The sequence below is a fragment of the Aspergillus ruber genome, assembly GCF_000600275.1.
Source record: "Aspergillus ruber CBS 135680 unplaced genomic scaffold scaffold00002, whole genome shotgun sequence".
Taxonomy (NCBI): Eukaryota; Fungi; Ascomycota; class Eurotiomycetes; order Eurotiales; family Aspergillaceae; genus Aspergillus; species Aspergillus ruber.
In genome coordinates, this window is record NW_024467298.1 from 75,912 (window position 1) to 96,040 (window position 20,129).

General features: G+C 49.5%; 7 protein-coding genes across 7 annotated transcripts; 3 read left to right on the forward strand and 4 right to left on the reverse strand.

Annotated features, from left to right (window-relative positions):
• Window positions 1-991: 991 nt before the first annotated feature.
• sidI (putative long-chain-fatty-acid-CoA ligase) lies at window positions 992-2,964 on the forward strand (the record flags this gene model as incomplete). Its single annotated transcript, XM_040778578.1, has 5 exons — window positions 992-1,409; window positions 1,465-1,762; window positions 1,815-2,194; window positions 2,244-2,573; window positions 2,627-2,964. 5 exons carry the CDS (start codon window positions 992-994, stop codon window positions 2,962-2,964), a joined length of 1,764 nt encoding a protein of 587 aa, XP_040642471.1.
• Window positions 2,965-3,482: 518 nt separating this feature from the next.
• Window positions 3,483-4,927, reverse strand: EURHEDRAFT_527847 (uncharacterized protein; the record flags this gene model as incomplete). Its single annotated transcript, XM_040787029.1, has 2 exons — window positions 3,483-3,915; window positions 3,962-4,927. 2 exons carry the CDS (start codon window positions 4,925-4,927, stop codon window positions 3,553-3,555), a joined length of 1,329 nt encoding a protein of 442 aa, XP_040642472.1. The 3' UTR covers window positions 3,483-3,552.
• A 967-nt stretch (window positions 4,928-5,894) lies between these two features.
• Window positions 5,895-7,670, forward strand: EURHEDRAFT_527848 (putative pyridine nucleotide-disulfide oxidoreductase AMID-like; the record flags this gene model as incomplete). The annotated part of the gene is made up of 4 exons (XM_040787030.1): window positions 5,895-6,475; window positions 6,525-7,224; window positions 7,269-7,576; window positions 7,627-7,670. Exons 1-4 carry the CDS (start codon window positions 6,268-6,270, stop codon window positions 7,668-7,670), a joined length of 1,260 nt encoding a protein of 419 aa, XP_040642473.1. The 5' UTR covers window positions 5,895-6,267.
• An 804-nt stretch (window positions 7,671-8,474) lies between these two features.
• On the reverse strand, window positions 8,475-10,670 carry EURHEDRAFT_447223 (uncharacterized protein; the record flags this gene model as incomplete). The annotated part of the gene is made up of 1 exon (XM_040783657.1): window positions 8,475-10,670. The coding sequence occupies one exon, from the start codon at window positions 10,668-10,670 to the stop codon at window positions 8,475-8,477; it is 2,196 nt and encodes a 731-aa protein (XP_040642474.1).
• Window positions 10,671-11,142: 472 nt separating this feature from the next.
• On the reverse strand, window positions 11,143-12,406 carry EURHEDRAFT_512117 (TauD/TfdA dioxygenase family protein; the record flags this gene model as incomplete). Its single annotated transcript, XM_040786035.1, has 5 exons — window positions 11,143-11,340; window positions 11,387-11,490; window positions 11,538-11,979; window positions 12,031-12,125; window positions 12,190-12,406. The coding sequence occupies 5 exons, from the start codon at window positions 12,404-12,406 to the stop codon at window positions 11,143-11,145; spliced, it is 1,056 nt and encodes a 351-aa protein (XP_040642475.1).
• A 335-nt stretch (window positions 12,407-12,741) lies between these two features.
• On the forward strand, window positions 12,742-14,963 carry EURHEDRAFT_382999 (putative MFS transporter; the record flags this gene model as incomplete). The annotated part of the gene is made up of 7 exons (XM_040779557.1): window positions 12,742-13,318; window positions 13,364-13,459; window positions 13,508-13,792; window positions 13,841-13,966; window positions 14,011-14,106; window positions 14,152-14,677; window positions 14,725-14,963. The coding sequence occupies exons 1-7, from the start codon at window positions 13,085-13,087 to the stop codon at window positions 14,961-14,963; spliced, it is 1,602 nt and encodes a 533-aa protein (XP_040642476.1). The 5' UTR covers window positions 12,742-13,084.
• Window positions 14,964-17,147: 2,184 nt separating this feature from the next.
• Window positions 17,148-19,299, reverse strand: EURHEDRAFT_373878 (putative transcriptional regulatory protein; the record flags this gene model as incomplete). Its single annotated transcript, XM_040778579.1, has 4 exons — window positions 17,148-17,900; window positions 17,951-18,428; window positions 18,474-18,968; window positions 19,028-19,299. The coding sequence occupies 4 exons, from the start codon at window positions 19,297-19,299 to the stop codon at window positions 17,148-17,150; spliced, it is 1,998 nt and encodes a 665-aa protein (XP_040642477.1).
• Window positions 19,300-20,129: the final 830 nt, after the last annotated feature.

Genomic DNA, 20,129 nt, shown 5'->3' on the forward strand with positions numbered 1-20,129 from the left:
CAGGTACTGGGTCCATAAATATGCAGTAATTAAGTCCGAATCTGACAAGGGCTTCTTGGACATGGCGGGACCTACCGCCATGGACCCTCTTCGGCCATCTTCCAGACAACGACGTCTTGAGCAGATTTCAATATAGTTCAGGGTCTAATACGTCTGAATACGGTGCGACGGCCGGGGTTTGTTGCATGGCGCAGAAATCCTTATCCATCGTACTCTCGGCCCGGGTGGTTTGACTGGACACTTACGACACTGAACAGGCAGTGCTGCGTATTCAATCACTAGATTATGTCAAGGTAGTCCACAATACGTGAAGTGCTTGTACGGCTGACAACCAATATTTGATGTGGAAGAGTCCTCGTGTCGAGGAATGTGGTTTTTTCGAACGAGTGCTGGCTATGCAACCTCTCACTGCCAAGAACCTTATACTCTGGCAGGCCAATCATCCTACAGGGCGGAATATCATGCACGGGGCACTACAGATGATGATCATTTATCAAGACCTGCCTGAACCCTGGCACGTTAATCTACAAAAAACATCTTCTAAGCCGAGGTCCAAGTGTGAAGGTGACGATAGCAGGATGCATTCTAATTTCGCCGCAATTGATTGTTGGCGCAAATTTATCGGACTGTCCGAAGTAGGTCTGGATTCCGGTTTCGGTTGGTAGTAAGAAGCTAAGCGAGCTAGATGTTCCGTAAGGAAACGTCTAAAACTTGAAATACAAGCAAAACGGATAAAAGACTGGTAGAGTAATATAAAATATATATAAAGAATGGATCAAGTGGAGAGAGTATTATGCGATAATTATGAGATTGATAGCGCAGTCAAGCTGGAATGGGTACTGACTTCCGAAGTATACAGGCTAATTCCGAGGTTGTAAAAGGGCCGGGTGCTATAAGGCTGGTACAGGGTAGGATTCTTTCACTCGCATATTTTAATTCTTAATTTTGAATTCTGTCTGCCACTTTTACATGGTGCAGTATAGACAGCAAAATGACCACCAACCGAACCAGCGTACGGCGTCTCCAACAAGCCCTATCTCATGTACAACCCAAGCCCATCCCACTACAACTGTCCATCGTCGAGGGCCCAACACAGCCAGAACTGTTAGAAATCACCCTTGGCGAACTTTTAACCCTTCAGAGCCTGGAATATAGCGACTATGAATGCCTGGTATTCCCCTGGACCGGAGCCCGATGGACCTATTCCGACCTGCACGATGAGAGCGACCGGGTTGCCCGAGGTTTGCTAGCCATGGGCATTCAAAAGGGTGATCGCATTGGTATTATGGCTGGCAATTGCGAGCAATATATTTCTGTGTTCTTTGGTGCGGCGCGTGTCGGCGCAATCCTCGTGGTGCTCAATAATACATATACTCCGTCAGAAGTGTACTATGCACTCAGCCATACCGGTATGTTCCCTTTCTAATCACATTCATAAAATGCGTCTATACTAACATAAAACAGACTGCAGGTTGCTTTTCATGACACCCCAGATCGGCCGCCACGAACTATTCGAAGTGCTGTCCACACTCGGCCCGCATCCCACGCGGAAGGGATCTTCGAAAGCGCTCGAAGAGATCATCATTCTCCGGGGCCGATACCAGGACTTTGGAACCTACGGTAACCTTATCGAGCGCGGGCAATCGCTACCAGACCACATTCTGGCTGAGCGCGAGGATATCCTTCAGCCAGATGATGTATGCAATTTGCAGTTTACCAGTGGTTCGACTGGTAATCCCAAGGCTGCGATGTTGACGCACCAGTAAGTCCCTCCAGCACGCGACAAGTATACACATCTAACACAACCTGAATAGCAACCTAGTCAATAACTCCCGCTTCATCGGCGACCGCATGGACTTCACCCCCTTCGACATCCTCTGCTGCCCACCACCTCTCTTCCACTGCTTCGGCCTAGTCCTCGGCATGCTAGCGGTCGTCACGCACGGCTCGAAGATCATTTTCCCCGGAGAGACGTTTGACCCGAAGGCGGTGTTGCATGCGATTTCCGACGAGAAGTGCACGGCGCTGCACGGCGTGCCGACAATGTTTGAGGCGATTCTTGGCGTTCCTAAGCCCGAGGGCTTTGACTGCTCAAATCTGCGGACGGGGATCATTGCTGGGGCTCCCGTGCCGCGACCGTTGATGAAACGGTTGTTTGGGGAGTTGAATATGACTGAGTATACTAGTAGCTATGGTTCGTTTTTGTGGATATTACTTGCGCAGTCTTTAACTAATTATTGCAGGCCTCACGGAAGCATCACCAACCTGCTTCAATGCCGTCACCACCGATACAATTGAAACCCGGCTTTTAACCGTGGGCAAAGTCATGCCACACGCAAAAGCCAAGATCATCGACGCGAAGGGCAACATCGTCCCAGTCGGTCAGCGTGGAGAACTCTGCATGACCGGCTACCAACTCACAAAGGGCTACTGGAACAACCCCGAAAAAACCAACGAGACACTGACAACCGACGAAAACGGCGTCACTTGGCTGAAAACAGGCGACGAAGCCTTATTCACACCGGAAGGCTATTGCTCCATCACCGGCCGCTTCAAAGACATAATCATTCGAGGTGAGCACAACTCCAAATATCCATCAAATTATCGCACAAATAACAGAGCCCAGGCGGAGAAAACATCTACCCCCTCGAAATCGAAGAGCGCCTAGCCGCGCACCCAGCCATCGACGTAGCCTCCGTGATCGGCGTCCCGCACCAGAAATATGGCGAGGTCGTTGGCGCCTTCATCCTGGTAGCAGCGGGGCAACCACGGCCATCGGACGAGGAACTCCGAGCGTGGACCCGCGAGACCCTGGGACGCCACAAGGCGCCGCAACATGTGTTTGTGTTTGGGGAGGAGGGGGTAGACCGGACAATTCCTGTTACGGGGAGCGGAAAAGTCCGAAAGGTGGAGCTGAGGAAGATGGCAGGTGATGTTCTGGAACGGCGTGCTGGACAGGCTTAGGCGTAGTTGTGTTGTGATTTTGTCTTGTATATAGTTGATATCCTTGTACGTTATGCACTATGTTGTTTCTACACGTCGGTCTACTCCGATACTCTTGAAAACTCGTAAATCCAAGAAACACTCTTGGACTTGGCTGCTTGGCTTATATCTTCCAATTCTATCCTCTTGTATAGATACTTGGTACTACGTATGTGTATGTACCGTAAACACGAACCAAGTGGGTCCGTCCCACCTCAGCTTTTTTTATCAATCTGATTAGATGAAGCATCTAATCAGATACCAAGCGAGCCAATCAGCGTCCCGTTCCTGCGCTAGTATATGTATTGCGCTATACTGTTTCGAGGATATGTATTGCGAACGGTCTTGATGGTCATACAATGGGTCTCGCTGAAGTTCTCCAATTCTCCATATGCTGCATAGGTTGATAATTCCAGGTTACTCGAGTACTCCATACTCCGTATACACCCGTCTAAGGATACTTTTTAGGAAACAAGAGGCGAACACTGACTAGAGTATATATTAAATTCCACTCTGCTACACCAACAACTGACTCACGCTAAATTAACCAAGAAAAAGTACATCTCAGCATCACAGTTTGAAAGCTCGAAATGGATTCCGTTCCAAATGATCCGACCCATCGAACCGGAATGGTGAAATGTGGAAGAATTTCTCTCGCGGGCACTTCACCAGTGCAGACCGCTTATGCGGTAGGTCGACTAGTTTCTCGATATTGAAGCCCGTGGCGTGATCGTAGGCTAGTGGCGCGAGGTTGGTGAATTTGGGCTCGCCTACAATGTATTTTGTGCGTGGCTCGTCGAGGAACATGTAATGCATGATGCTGCACCACCAGACCATTACACGGTGTTGTCCGCGGAAACGCTGGTCGCCAACGAGGGAATGGCGGCCGCGATCGTAGTCATCTGCGTTGTAGTTGGCTCCTAGGTGGTCCTCCTATTCTCGTTAGTGCCTTCTATTTACTCCAAGTTAATGGTCATACCTTAGCCCAGTAAATTTCATGATAAGAGAAGAAAGTATCGTTGAACTTGGCAAGCACGGCCATCTGATGAGGATCCTCATGAATCTTGCGCAGATACTCACGGTGCTGGTCTAGGGTTCCTGTCTCGTTCCAACCCTGAGCCACCCGGGGGTCATTCTGCCACTTGTTGAACAACTTCAGATGCTCCTCATTGGTGTAGTCCAGCACCCAAATAGAAAAGAACTCATCCAAATGTGGAATGTAGCGACTGTAGATGCGCGAGCCCTGGGCTGGCTTGGCGGGGCGAATGGGGTGGACAGCATGGACACGGACATCGGGGAATCTGGTTGTCAAAGTATGTTGAACCGGAAATGCCGGGTAAGCTACAGCAGACTTCCGTAAAGGCTTACCAGTCTCAGAACCAACAACCCACGCCGGTCTCGTTCCAAACGGAGAGCCAGCTCCCTGCCAAAACATGCTGCGGAAGACGACCAATTGGCCGACATGGTCTGTAGATTCTGGCACTGGCTGGCCCGGGGGAGCAGAAGGGCTGGGGTGCTCCGTGGCCAGACCAACTGCCTGCAGTTCTTGTGCTAGAAGCTCCTTGCCCTCTCCTGAGAGGACAACGCGAAAGATCTCGAAATCTGTGTAGAGGATAAGGAGGGCGTAGACGATGTTCCAGATTTGTCCGACTGACGGTGCGTCGGCACTGTCCCAGCTGAGTTTGGTGATTGGACTTCGTTGAGCGCGAGCCCAGGCTGAGTTGTTTCCGAGCGGAGGAATGGACGAATCGGGCTGAGCCAGGTCTGTGAATTTTAACGAGGCATGATCAAGAGACACAGGGGGGGGGATGCCGTCGTCCACACGAGCTGCACGCCGCAGTTGGAAGGTCCGCAGGCCATGTTCCACAGAGAGGACTTGAAGGGCATATGAGGTCTTGTAGGGTTCTGGCAAGCGCACCCAAGGGAGTTTCTGGTCGGGAGCCATTGTGCTATTGACAGGAGTGCAGAAGAAGAATGGTGATTGCCAGCTCAATAGCGCCATCCTTCACATTTAACATCTGCATAGTCTCTCACGTGTGGCATTGCATCCCTGCGCTATACAAGACAAGCCAATATAGCCGGATTTGATATCGGGCAGACGTGGTGGGGCTCGGTGTTATCAACCCTACAATTACAAGTACAACTCAAGTGTAAGTAGATTAGTATTTACCGAAATTTACCGATGGTTATTTTCAGGGCGATACGTAATGTATCTCTGTATCTTTCCGTATGTGACAGGTAACAGTAGCCCGTAATATTACCATGATGCAGACGACCCCCAAGTCGCAATGCAGAAGATCATAATCCGCCTCTAATGACCTCGTCAATCTAAGCCTTTTTGGGCAATTTTTCGGGGGCAACCGCGGGATGGCGTCTCATGAATATGTAATAAGGTGTGCTCGTGGAAGCGTTGGAGTGGGATACACAGCGCGGAGGAATACATAGAATAGGAATGTCCGTGGACAAGACTCAGTAATGTTCAGGCTGCGTCCTTGGCTCAGTTGGCTCCGTGGTCAGGTCACCCGGTCATCCGAATTGATTGCATCTGATAATGTTAATTTATTTGCGGCATTTAGCGTGAGAATGCATTAATATTGTGCATTCCAGGGAGTATGTACAGAGTACTTTGATACCCTAAATAACAAATGCAGCTACAGTGGGAGCAGTGGGAGATGCAGCTATATATCTATCTTTGTCCCTTCTTATAGAGTACAGGCATTCGTGGGATACAAGGGGGGGGGGAAATCAGATCAGATAACTTTACTACGCCGACTTCGGAAGGGATTACCCGCCGGTTCAGCCAATCACAATACGTAGCGAGATCGATCAGATAACGCACAATCAGATATGATTCTTTCCTTTTTGGGTCGGATTTACCTCGGTCTCTACCAGGTACTAGTCACCATCTGATAAGATACAGTGTGAAACATTACTATGGAGTCTTGTCAGTATTCTGGAACTGGAATAATACAGTACGACTCCATAATAGTACCTAGTACTCCGTACTGGTACAGGTACACATCATCGTGGAGAGCCCAAGCTCGGACTACGGACTCCGTATCCCATCCGTCAAAAGCAACAATGCCATGATGTACGCAACATGGAGTACTCCAGAGTCACTTAAAGATTCTCCGGCCCCCTCGTTAGCTTCTCTGAGACATATTCCTCCACGCTGCCCCTCATCCGATTGTTTGCTTTTTCGGCCTTTTTCTACAGCTGAACGTATTTCTGTTCTTCTTTCTGTTCAACATTCCATCCGAAGCACAAAGTACAGTCTTATTCAATATGCCATCTAACGAAATTCTTGCACCGTTCTCTCGGACCTTCCGTGTCCTTATTATCGGTGGTTCTTATGGTGGTCTGGCTGCCGCTTTGACCCTAGCCGATCTTGCCCGTGGGAAGACTGCTCGTTTTAGCTATAATATGGATGCCAAAGCCCCTCAAGCTCATCTGCCTATTCAGATCACCGTGGTTGATGAGCGAGATGGCTACTGTATGTCTCATGTCATCTTTAGGGATGAAAACCCATACTCACCTCTCAGACCACCTCATAGGATCCCCCAAAGCCCTGGCTTGCGAAAAGTTTGCTCCCAAAGCATGGACCCGGTTCGCAGACATTCCGGCACTGAAGGCTCCTAACATGGAGTTCGTCCGGGGAAGCGTCACCTCCGTCGATCCGGAACGAAAGGTGGCTCAGATTCTCGGATTGCAGACTCAGCAGACCCGATACGAGCAGTATGACTACCTCATTGCGGCCTCGGGACTGCGGCGGGTCTTTCCTACCGTCCCTCAGTCTCTGTGCAGGGATGACTTTTTGAACGAAGCCAAGTTGCACAGGAAGAGCATTCAGGATGCGCAAGAGGGCGTGGTTATTGTTGGTGGAGGTGCTGTCGGCGTGGAAATGGCCACAGAGATTAAAGAACTCAATCCTAACCAAAAGGTAACATTGGTTCACTCCCGGGACCGTCTACTTTCTGCAGAGCCACTGCCGGATGACTTCAAGGACCGCGTATGCGATGTCCTGCGGGAGACTGGCATCGAAGTCATCCTTGGTCAAAGAGTCGTCGACCACAAAGCAATTGAGACCAGTGACGAGAGACGCACTTGGCACCTCACTCTGGCCAATGGTACGCAACTCAAGGCCGGACATATTCTGAGCGCCATCTCCAAGTGCGTTCCCACATCGACGTATCTGCCACAGGATGCACTTGACCAAGAAGGCTACGTCCAAATTCACCCTACGTATGTCACCCTCTTCTTTCCTTGACTTATGCTAACGAGCACAGATGTCAATTCAAAAACAACATCCCCAACGCAGAACACCACTTCGCCATCGGTGACCTTGCTTCCTGGCCGGGGATCAAGCGCTGCGGAGGTGCTATGCTCCACGGTAACTATGCCGCTACGAACGCTCACCAACTCATGCTGTCCGAATGCATCGGCAGCAAACCTGAGTTTATGTCCCTCCAGGTATCGCCGCCAATGATTGGACTCTGTCTGGGTAAGACGGCCGTCACGTACACTAGCATCGAAGGGACACGATCGGGCGAAGACCTGATGGCTTCTATGTTTGGTGATGATATGGGTAATACTAGTATGTACAAGTTAACCCCTGGGAGAATGATGAATTCTAACATATAGTAGTATGCTGGAACTGGATGCGGCTCAGTGAGCCATGCCAGGCATGAGACTTGTCAATTTCAAAACAGCGTTTTTGGGAGTTCTCATGACATTGTTGGGCTAGGGATAGGTTTTCTGGTTAATAATGTACTTGCACGACGTATGGATTGAAGTATCGGGAAATGAAGGGTTTGATATTTGCTCGCCCCGTTAATAAGCAGTGAACAAGATATAGTGAGCTATGAGTGATTTGCCGTGGAAGATTTTACGCACAATGTGATTACAGAAATTAATGTGAGATACCCAACGCCCGGCATGAATCCCAAGCCGGTGGCGGAGTACGGTTCAATAATCATGCCAATGCCCTGGATGAATTTGGGGTGCCGTGCTCCCATTTAGTTGGATCCATATTTCTCCCTCCAATGATCAATTTTCTCCGAAACCGTCGGTTTCTCTTCTAGCCGATCTTTGCCAGTTTTTTGGAGGTGTAATCGTATACGATATCAAATCGATGAGCCCCCTCCACCCATGTCGATTGCAAGAGAGAAACTCGACCACTGTTTCTGCCAAGCTGCTCTTGATATTCAGCATTCGATGAATATCAGTCAAGAAGTGGTAACAAACTACCATCTTCAAATTCTCTTGTGTGCCAATTGATTCCCTGTTTCCTGTCCAGAACAGCACACGACACGAATATAACTAATTAGTGTATTAATTGGATGACTCAACAAATGGCTGATCGCGCTGAAAGCCAAACCATCATCTTCCTCCGAACAGTGGTTTTCCCCAGGAAGACACAACAATCCGAAGTCAACAAGGCGCACAGGGAATAAGACCGGGACAGTGATAAGCGGCGGCCATTTCCAGTGCCATCATGATGTACAGACAGCAGCTCGACTAGATAGGCGCCTTCGTTCATTTTTCCTTCTCAGGACGATACGACGACCCAATGAATTGCCAGGTGTTGGTTGGAAAGGCCGAGGCCGCTTAAGCCATTCCATGTCCTCCAAGTCAACGACAACCAAATTGCGGGTCTGTTCATCCCACAGCATATTACGCCACTCTTTGTCTTTGTGTTCAACACCATACTTCTGGAGGGACTTCAGAGCTTTCTCTCGTTCTTTGTGGAAGAAATCGAGATTTTCGTCTTTGATTATCCGCTGAAGCCGAGTTCCAGACCAGCTCAGGATCATCATATGTGCCATTACCCGACCATGGTACCAGTATGCGATGCTTGGCTCAAAGTTGCCTAAACAGACTGGGATCTGATATCCTTGCAAACTTCGGAGCTTGCGATAATTGTCAACTTCTGTTTTAAGGGCATGCTGATTCTCCTTTGTTGTAGCCTTGATGACCACCGTATACCCATGTGACAATAGAGTCGCTTTCATGAGATACCCCGTCCGACCACGGATGTGTAGCGGCTCAAAACCCTTATTTCGATTCTGGACAAGTTGACGGTGCAGCTTGCGCGTGAACTCCTGCGGGCCCATTGGATGCCTCTGACCACCGTGATGTTGCCAGTTAGGGCACTTTTTATCCAGAGGACCCCCGTTGACCATACCGCGGATACAAGCCATGGTGCAGTACGGTCTCTGCACCCTTTGAGAAGGAGTTGGCTTTGTTCTTCGGTCGGGTGGTGCCCGTTCGCGTCCGCCACTTGATAGATTTTTACCTTTCCCGCGACTTGATCGACTGCGCGCGGCTGGTGCAGTAGACGGCGAAGGCATATCCTCGTCACTATCGCTGCTTTCACTTGGCGAGCCTACCGGGGTAGATACGCCTGGATTACAGCGAGCGTGGGAACGTGTATTGTGTGTCTTTGGATTCGGTTTCCAGTATGAAGGCCGATAATTCGAGGGCGGCGGCTCCTTGCGAATTGTTTCGGGAATATCGCGCAAGACGTCCAGGTATTCGACTTTCCAGGTCGAAAGCTGTTCATATGCGGCATTGTGCCACTCTTGGGACGGAGCTTCAGCGGCCAGCGCTTGGAGGGTGAACGCAAGCATCTGGCCCACAGCAGTCCGGTGGAGACGGCTCTCATCGCCTGCCTGCACGTCTTGATTTGGGAAACACAAGTAGTATTGAACTATTGTGGGATCCTCTGGAATATGTAGAAAGACAAATGCCTCCCCTGTCCGAATACACCCGTTCTGTATCCCCAAGTCATGCATGTATGAGAATATTTGAGTGACAACAGCTGCAACAAGGCGGGTGGTATGAAACTCAAATGTGTCTCCTTCCTGATCAATAACATCGCGGGCCAGGTCCATCTCGTGCAAGCCCGCGACTAATTCCGCGACTGTAAGCTTGTGAGGGGCTTTAAACTCCACTGCATATACTGGTATCTGGCGCTCATCAGCCACGACGTGAACACAGAACTGATCAGCACGGCGATTGCGCCGCCTTCGTGAGCGAGCCCTTGTCTGACTTTGACCCATTTGTTTCCCCTTCCCTTTTCTTCTACCTCTCCCGCGGCTGGTGTTTGTTGGTTGACGGGGTGCGTCGTCAAGATGCATCTCCAAACTGTCATCCAGTGAGGTTGAGTTTGTGCGGTCATAAAAGGCCACTCGGCCCTCAATACCAAACTCCCGTTGCAAAGTTTCATCGCCTCGTATTGCCTCGACAATCTTTTCAACAAAGTTATCCACAGTGTCTCGCTCGAAATTTCGTAAAGTCGCTTCTGAGTAAATCGGTCGGTCTTGGACATTTGTTGCGACATAGTTTAGCTGGGTATCAGAAGGAAAGAGCGGACGTGAGGTAAAGCCGACTGCACGCTCGAGTTTCTTCCAGATTTGCTCCTGGATCTGAGGGAAATCAAGCCATGGAACAATCCGCTTGGGAAAAAGTCGATTGATGGGGTCAGTCACGTTGCCTTGGGTCGTCAGGGTCGCGTTCGTCTCGACTCGGATCGTCTGTGACAGAGATTCGTGGCAGCGATCGAGAAGGCGAAATAGAGAGTTGGGTTGCAGTCGATTTTCTGCCTCTTCCTGGCGCTGTTCCGCCTCTTCCCTTGCCCGTCTCTCTTCCTCCAGTTGACGTCGTAATTCAGCAATATCGTCCTGCATAGCTAGCGGTAAATCTGTCTTTAAAGAGCTAGTGGATGACCCGCTGTTAGGACACCATGCATGACACAACGCATGACAGGAGTCGCGATGTGGCATCCGAGCACCAGATTATGTTCGATTACTAATCCAGCTAGCGCGAACGCTTTATGCCTTAGGCATCAAGTATTTCCTGCAGCTGTTGACATATGATAGGCGGGACCAACCCATCAGTGCTGCTCAAGACGCCTTGTAAATACGTCATGCAGAACGCGTTACCCTGAGTTTCATCTCGCCGAAAGTACGAATGTGACAACTTCCAACAGGACTACAAAAAGATTTGGGAGGAGATGAAGTCGGAACAGTGAGGGAGGGTTCTTTTATATTGAAAAGCCAGGCGCGCGGCATTTACAGTACGGCGTATTGGGAGGCTATACCAGAAACGGCAAAACTAGCCGGAAGAGGAAATTCACAGGTCCTGGTTTTACAAACTCCATCAAGCCAACGCTTCCTTCCGAGACTTGGAGTTCGGATCGAAATACGGCGCTTCTCCCAGACTACACACACGGTCTCCAGCCCGTGCTTCCGTGTAGTCGTACGTCGCGCAGTGCCAGGTCGACCGGTTATCCCAGATAGCCATGTCGTTGCGGTTCCATCTGAACCGGACTTGGGCGTCGTGGTTTTGCGTAACAAGCTATGGTCAATTAGCTTTATCAGCTCAGTTTTGCAGGACAGCGTACATTAAACAGATACTGCAGCAGCATATCCGATTCATCCTTGGTCACGCCGTTTATGCGCTTCGTGAAGCCCCGGTTGACATAGACCGATTTCCACCCCGTCACAGCTACACCCGTCAGCACCTCACCCATAAAGAAAAGGGCAGAAACATACGATTAGTCCTCACGACGGGATGCACAGCCTTCAACTCCTCACCCCCGTTCAACGGCGACCCCCTCTCCCCCTTCCGCAACGGATTCCCCAACCTCCTCGCCTCCTCATGAAAAAAGCTCGCATCATGCGTCGCCGTCAACCCCTCCAAAAACCCCCTCATCTCCCCCGACAACCGATCATACACCTCATACCCCGACGCCCACAGCGTATCACCCCCAGTCTCAGGAAGCGTATGGATCTTGAGCATCGCGTAGTCCGAGGGGACACGCTCGAAGCTGATATCCGTGTGCCAGCCTACGGAGGCGAGACGGGAGGTGTCGCTGAGTTGGTGGGTGAGGCCGCCACCTTTCTTTTGCTTTTCGCTGCTGATGACGCTGATTTGGTCGCCGAGTTCGCTGCCTTCTTCGGTTAGGGGGTGGACATGGAGAGTAGAGGATTCGGGCTGTTCTTGTTTTTAGATGAAGTTTTGGTTGAAGGGGTGTACGAGGCTTACGCAGCCGGCTAGAGCTGTTAGGCGTTCGCCGAATTGTTGCATTTGCTGTGGTGTGACATTTTGGTCGCGGAGGAAGACGACACCTCGTTGTGAGACTGGTCGGGTCAGTATAGTTCAGAAGAGATCGATATAACCCATGAAGAGATCGGGAACGCATACTGGTCGCAGCTAAATCTGCGATTAATCGATCACTCTCGTCGGATTTCAAAATATCTGCGACTTGCAGACCAGTGTATTCCCGTCCGATGACAGGCGTCAGATCGCTTTTGGAGTATTTATCTAACGACCCGGAGTATTGCAGTGGCTGCGAAATGCGCGGACGGGCCTGTTCATGACCTCCCCGGATAGATGTAGTTGTGGCGACGGCAGTTGGCATTGTGTATATTCTGTTCTAAATGTAGAAAGCTAGGCCAAAGTTGTATATCCGGAGTCCGGACAAGATCAATGCACTGGATATTGACTTTTATAAGTACTGCACTTTTCGAGCTTACACAAACCCCCACTATTACGAGGCAATGCTTAACCGGATAACTATGCATACATCATATCCGGATCGCGTTGTTAATCCTGGCCCTTATGGAACGGCGCTGCCATCGGCGGGGCGTCGGCGAAAATCTCGGAGCATCGATACACTGACCTGTCGACACCTAATTCCCCTCAATGCTTAGCGAATGACGGTAGAAAGTCGAAATATACTCATAATATTGCTGGCTGTCCGGTTATTCATTATGAGCTGGGAAACATTTAATCCGGGGACATGCACTGTATTCCCAAGCGTGGCAGCGCGCACTGCGGAATTTCATGATCCCTTGAACCGTTCAGCCACTATAATCCAACCTGATTCGATGATTATCTTAGGGCTCGATGATGTGCTCGGAGAGCGGCGTTGTGCAATCCGACTAGCCTCTGGCGACGTTATTCTGCTGACAAGGAGTTGCTTCCCAACTCAGTAATATCAACAATCCTCCGTGCGTGTAGTCTTGAGTATATATAAAAGTAGCAATGGATTCGTTTTTTCGAATACGATATCAATACCTCTTTGCAACGGAGCAGTATGGCAGACGATATCGAGCGAGGGCGCAAAGGTGCTGAGACCACGACGGATGAGGATGGATCGTCTAAGGTGTCTGTGGGTGTTGGGCAGGAGCAGCTTGCCCAGGTCACTGCTCCCCATGAGTCCTTTGAAGGCTATCACCGGTTCGATGCGACTGCTACATGGACCCCAGATGAGGAGAAGCGGGTTGTGCTTAAAACGGACTTTTTTTTGCTTGGTTGGGTCTGCATTATGGTGAGTATGGGTCTTAGACGTTCTGGGATATGGCTGACTGAATAGTTCTTCGGGCTGCAACTGGATCGGGGGAACCTATCGAATGCCCTAACCGACAACTTGTTGGAGGATCTGAACATGAACAGCAATGACTATAACAATGTCAGTACACTCGCCTGTTTTATTGTTGACGGAATACTGACAGTCCAGGGCACAACAATTCAACTCGTCCTCTTCCTGGCAGCCGAATTCCCCGTCCAGCTCCTTATCAAGCGCTACGGTTTCCGAAGAGTCCTTCCCCTGATGATGATGGGGTGGAGTCTCGTCTCGTGGACTCAGTCATGGATGACCAGTAGGGCTTCGTTCTATGTGACGCGAGCTCTGATCGGTGCACTGGAGGGTGGCTTCATTCCGGGAACCGTTCTCTTTGCGACGTATTTCTATAAGACCCGGGAACTGTCTTTTCGACTGGCTTTCTTTTGGTCATCGTTGAACGTACGCTATTTCTCCCGTCTTTGATGACAATGTGCTAATGCAGGATAGGTCGCCCGGATTATCTCCTCTCTTCTCGCAGCAGGGATCCTCAAAATGCGCGGGGTCGAGGATAAGCCCGGCTGGTTCTGGCTTTTCCTCATCGAAGGATTGTTGACCTTTGTGATTGGACTTATTGTATGTCTTCCGCCAAATGTCCCCGCTCATACTAACGGCGGCAGAGTTTCTTTTACCTCCCTAGTTCGCCTACCAATACCAAGAGCGTCCTCTGTCGTAGGTCATGGTATACCGAGAGGCAGGAAGTGATTATGGTCAATGTATGCCTTTCCCATCCCTAATTCTATTCTGTACTGACCTCTCAGCGCCTTCTCCGCGACGATCCATCCAAGGGCCTCACACACATCCACGAAGCCGCCTCCTTCCGCAACGTCCTCGACGCCTGGAGCGACAAATCCATGTGGGGTCTCTACTTCATCGGCCTAGTCGCTTACATTCCACAAGGCCCGGTGCAATCCTACCTCTCCCTGACCCTAAAGCGCATCGGCTTCTCAACTTTCGACTCGAATATGCTCTCGATCCCGTCCGCCGCGTTGCAGATCATACTCATGCTTATCCTGTCAAAGAGCAGCGAGTTCTTTGGCGAACGAACATTCCACTCGCTTTTCGGCGAGTTCTGGTCTCTCCCGTTGTTGGCTGCATTGTTGGGTTTGCCAGCGTATGGACACGACTGGGCACGGTTTACAATCACAACGTTGATATCCGGATATCCGTATTTCCATCCGATTGTATCTGCATGGATTTCAGAGAATACGTTCGATGTTAAAAAGCGTGCTATTACGGCGGCGACGTATAACGTCGTCGTGCAGATTGGATCTGTCATCTCTTCTCGTGGGTTTCCTTCCTCAGTATCTAGCATGTGGTACTAACTAAAACAGAAATTTACCGCGACAACGATTCCCCATACTACTACACCGGCGACAAAGTTCTCATAGCATTATGCGTAGTCTCGCTGGTTGCCTTTATCGTCCAACGACAATATCTCTGGTTCTTGAATCGTCAGAAGGATAAAGCATGGAGTGCGATGTCTCGGGAAGAGCAGGTGTTGTATCAATCTGATCAAGAAGCGAGAGAGAGGGATGGTAATAAGCGGCTGGATTTCCGGTTTAAGTATTGAGAGAATGGTTTGCCGTATTTAATTAATTCGAGAATATATGGTTTTTTTGGTACTTCACTTAGTCGCAGCTTCACGGCGCCAAAGTAGACGATTTTCTTGACAACATCTGGTCGGTAGCTATTGCTCACATCATGGTCAGTATTCATGTCCGGTCTATATTCGGCTCTTTCTACTGCTAACCCGTAGCCTTACAGCCTTTCATGGCGTTATTTGGTGACATTACAACAAAGCCTTCCTTTTCGCACTGCTACAGACATACACAGGGGGAACATGCCCATCTGGATGTATCTTCCATCTTTATGCTTGGTCAGTGATTTTGAAAATGCGGTTCGCGAGCTCTGTTAATAGCTCAGGCTGAGCGGGATAGCATTATTTAATCCAGCTTTATCATTTTCGTGGGGAAGGGAAACGCCCTCACCCGGGGAAAAGCTATGACACCATACAAAAGGTTCGAAAGTTGGACACTGAGCACAGCTCGAGGCAGAAATGTGAATGAGCAGCATGTGCCAATTTTTCCTCCAAAAAGCCACAAAGGAGACTACACCTGTTCGACGGAAGTATGTAAAAGGATTGGCACAGTAATCGCGAGCTGCGCATCTTCCATTCAGGTATTGTTTGTTCAAGCATAGTGTGCTACGTTCCGTGCTGCTTTCTACGAAACTAATCCTAATAAGCCCAGAGGTTTTCGATCAAAAGAGAAATCATCGAGACATCGCAATTGTGGCGTGCTAATATTAAGACCGACATAGCAATAATTGGCTGCGCAATCACCTGTATCATGGACATGGCGCCAGGCTAAGAAGTCATCTTGCTTCTCTCAAGCATTCCAACCCCTTCAAATGGGGAAGTAGCACGAAAAGAACTAGGTAGTACCTGGTACCCTGGGCTTCTCCTACTTGCAGAGGGTCTAAGTGGCCAGCCATCGTTATCGAATGCGAGAACCCTCGCCCGACCCAGTGTGGGTGCTGGTTTCCATGTGTCCCTTTCTGTCGCTTCTAACGGCTCCTTTTCTCGTTTCTCCGTACGTCAAAGAAATGCCTGCGATGTGTTCATTTGCTAGGTACCGTCATTGACGAAAAGCATTGACAGATTACTGGCAGCACCTGGTGTCCCGCGCCTCATTCTATCAGGGGCTTTAGACGACCAACTACTGTTATCGAAACCGGACATTTTAAGCTTCTTCTGAGCTGACGGATGTAGGGCTCACCATCAAATCAAGTATCAGCGTCAACGGAAATCTTCATAACCGAGAGATGGAAAAACGAGAAGAGATATTTGGGTGGGGTGAACCAGCTTTCTATAACCTAGTCACAGACAGTTTAAAAGCACGATTGAAAAACCGAACCCAAAAAACTGCTGGTTAAAACACAGAAGAGATAATTGTGATTTCACCATACGGGGAATAAGATAGCAGTATTTTGTTTAGTTCAGCATAACACGGCGAAGGAATGTGTAATTGGGGCTCCACTAACTATAAGTATTAACGAAAAGGTTCTAGCCAGGACCCTGAGCCTAAGGATGGGCTGTGTTGCTAACCCGATTGTTCTTGGAAGTTATATGCGCATGTTCTTTCCTCTAACGCAGTTGCATAAAGCAGCCATCTCGGCGAAATTCTCGGGGCCATTCTACCGATTGAATTGAAACCGCGATGCTCCCAGATTTGAACGCAAGTCATTAGAACCCTGTTTAACAACGGCAGCAACACACAGTCAAGACCGGGATTTGACCGCTAAAGCCACAACACACTCTCGCGTTTTAGAACGGTTCAAGCATAGTGTAACCCAGGAAGCGGGCAACCAGAAGCCTCTCGCATTTCGAAACCCATATAATTAACTGGGTCTTTTTTATCAGCTGAGATAACTCCACTGAAAGCAGCTTTCGTCTTGTCACTACGGGCGCCAAAGGAATGCGTGAAGCCCAGAACCAGCTATTTGTTGGTTCTTTTAAGGAACATATGCAGAAAGAGACCGCAATTTCTGTTGTATTCCTGACCATGGACAAAAATAGTCCGCACAGGAAATCTACTGTCGTCTCTCAGAGATAGTAGTTAGTCTCCGAAAATCACTCCGTACAGCATTCCATTTAAAAAGCGGCGATCCCACAGAAAAGTATGTACATAGATCCAATCAACCAAATAACACCATCACAATCCAGAATTGCGAATGCCAAACATGCATAAAACCACTAGTTTGGGCTAATCCCTACAAAATCCCGACCTGCAAAGACTTGCTCCGGCAAATCAGATCCCATAAATGGCCCCTCAAATAAGCCATCCTCCAAAAATGGATCCCCGGGAACGTGCGCCAGGAAGTCGTCAAGCATTAGCTCAACCGAATCGTGGGACGGCCATGATGGGGCTAATGCGGGGAGAGCCGTTGCCGCTGCTGCATGCATGGAGGACGTCGGCACTGTGTAGGAATCCTGGTCGATGTAGGTTGGGAAAAGTGGGCCAAATGGCATTTCTGGGGTCCCTTCGACTGTGGCCTGCCGGTGATCGTCGTTGCCATTTATTTCCATTGGCTTGGTGCATAGCTCCCCTTGAGGGTTTAGACTGTCTCCAACAGTGCGGGTCCTCTGTCCTGGAGGTTGTCCTGTCACAGTAGCATCCTGGTCAGGACTAGGTCCATTCGCTAGCGTGGCAGCATATTGGCTGTGCTGATCGGCCCTCAATTGTCTACTCTTCTGGTATCCTGCATGTGATGGCTGCATGACCGATAATGCCGGCGAGCTTCTAGAATCTGCTTCCGCCATCTTTTTATAGAGCATGTCAACTAATGTTTTGTTTCCCCCTCCTCGGAATGTCGATAATATGGAATGCAGCCGATACAGAATATTATTTGGCCGGCTTTCGAATTCTAACTCAGAAGCCCGAGGGAGCATCGCCAGCTTCATGATGGAATCGGCGAGCGAATTCGCAATCTCGTACAGTTTCAGTTCCTACAAGATCAGTTACGAGGTCATCTACATCAGTGGGCGATCCAACTCACCATTCCAAGGCCGTGGGCCTCAATGGCTGGTCTGGGTAGCTGCGAAACAATGTTCAACAGCTCCTTAGCAACTGCTACCGGGAATGATGGTGATGTGGGCGTTTGCGGTGACTGGTTGTATGAGATACTCTTCTTGGTTGAGAGTTTCCATAAAATCATCCGCATCCAGTGTCGGGTGACGCATAAGTCTGCCTTTTGTACGTCCGATATATGGTCGAAAACCACCGACCCATCCTCCAGCTTATCCTGCAATGTCTCTAGAAATCGGTTGTCGAAGCCTAGCCTATCACCGACTGATTCTGTCTCTAGATCTTCGCCTTCTATTATATCGAACATTTTCGATCGTTCAAAAAGCCGAAAAAGATTGAGTAGCTTGAGAAACGCAGGTAGGACATGGGGTTCGTTGCCCTCGTCTGCTGAAGGAAGTACAACATTGGTTCGTAAAACGACCGGGAGTTTATGCAGGATACAGACGCCCCTATATCATTAACTTAATCCGAAATAGCAAGTAGGACATGCTCACCTCTCTGTAACAAACAAGAGCCACAATACGCGACGTCTGATTTGCTGCTCTTCCAACAAAAAGTTCACATACGACGATTCGCGATGCAAATTCATCATTTGAGCGAGCGAAATGGCTTCCCTCAAGTATAGTAACGACTCGCTTCCTCCCGACTGCTGGTTTTCGTAGTATACGTGCAAAAAGAACGATGTTCGCACGTTATTCAAGTTAATTCTGGACTTGTACTGGCTCGTGCCGCGAACTCGAAGACATTCCGCTGCAAAAGTATCCGCGGTCATCGATTCGTCGGAAAGAGAGCCTTGACCTAGTCTCAATTGCGCGACTGTTGCAGCTGCGACAGCTGTAGCCAGGGCGTATATTTCGGGATCCGCAGTTTCGGTATCTTGCTGCAATATAGATACCAGACGCTCGACATTGACGATAGGCCATACCGGATACATGCGCACGTGATATATGTAGAGGGGAGTGGTCAGGACATTTAGAGGAATCCGAGACCTAGAATGCGATCATCATCAGAACAGTGCGGGGATACCAAGCTCATAAATTGTCCGTACCTGTTTGTTGTTTGTTCAACTGAATGCGCCAATGTGGGCTCTATGGACTGGCGCGGTGATTCACAGACGTCTTCCCTCTGCGCTTGCTCGATCAAATATTTCGTCGTCGAGCGCAATTTCTGCGGACCTCGAGGTTGTTGAACTCGAATGTAGGTGCACTTGATGCGCGCATTTGTACAGGCCTTGCATGGATAGCCTCCACCGCAACGAATCTTCCGGATCTTGCACCCATCACAAGCGCGTTTAGTCACGTTTGTTCGATTCGAAGACATGGCAGTTGTCAAGTTGTAAATTTACCACACATGAAAGACTGGAAATTCAATGCCACAAAAGACCAGCCGTTGCGAGAGTCAGTTGATTCAGCACTTGCGGGGCAATGCGCCAACGCGCATGGAGCCAAGAGGAGCCGGACACAAGACGCATTGTTCCGAAATTCTGCCATATTTCTTGTAAGAAAATCAGTTTATTCGACGGGATCTGGCGACGATGCCAGAGATAGAAATAGCGTTGGTTGCGTTAATCGACCCCGGCGGCACGCCATCGCAGACCCACATGGGCGAGAATCGACTGTCGAGGTTGTCGGCCGCGGTTCAGGAACGAGGTAACTATCCGTACTCCGTTGGTGTACCGGAAGCATATCGATCTTTTTCGCTGGTTGTTGTAGAGACTGTGGTATGGTTCGGGGAGGTTCCGTAGAACGTAGGAGCTTCGGAGCAAGACTGGATTGACGAAGACCAGGGGATGTGACAGAGGGTATACCAATTGACCAATTCTGGCGCTCTATCCAGTGCTAGTTGAAGATGTGAAAAGTTCGTGGTTCAGTGTGAAGGAGCGGGAAATAACTAGAAGGAAGAGAACGAAGTCGAAGTCGAAGTCGAATATTGCCCGATCGGGAAGGTCACCTGATAGCAGCCCTGTGTTTAGCAGCCTCATTTCTCGCCATAACAACTTTGAGGAGATCCTTCTGCACAGCGCACTTACTATGGTTTATCACTATTTCACCGGTTGCCGTACATCCACAATGCTCACTCATCCAACCAACCTCAGGACCCTCCGAGTATTCCTCCGAAGCCTTGTCCCCCACACGATGCGGACGAATAAA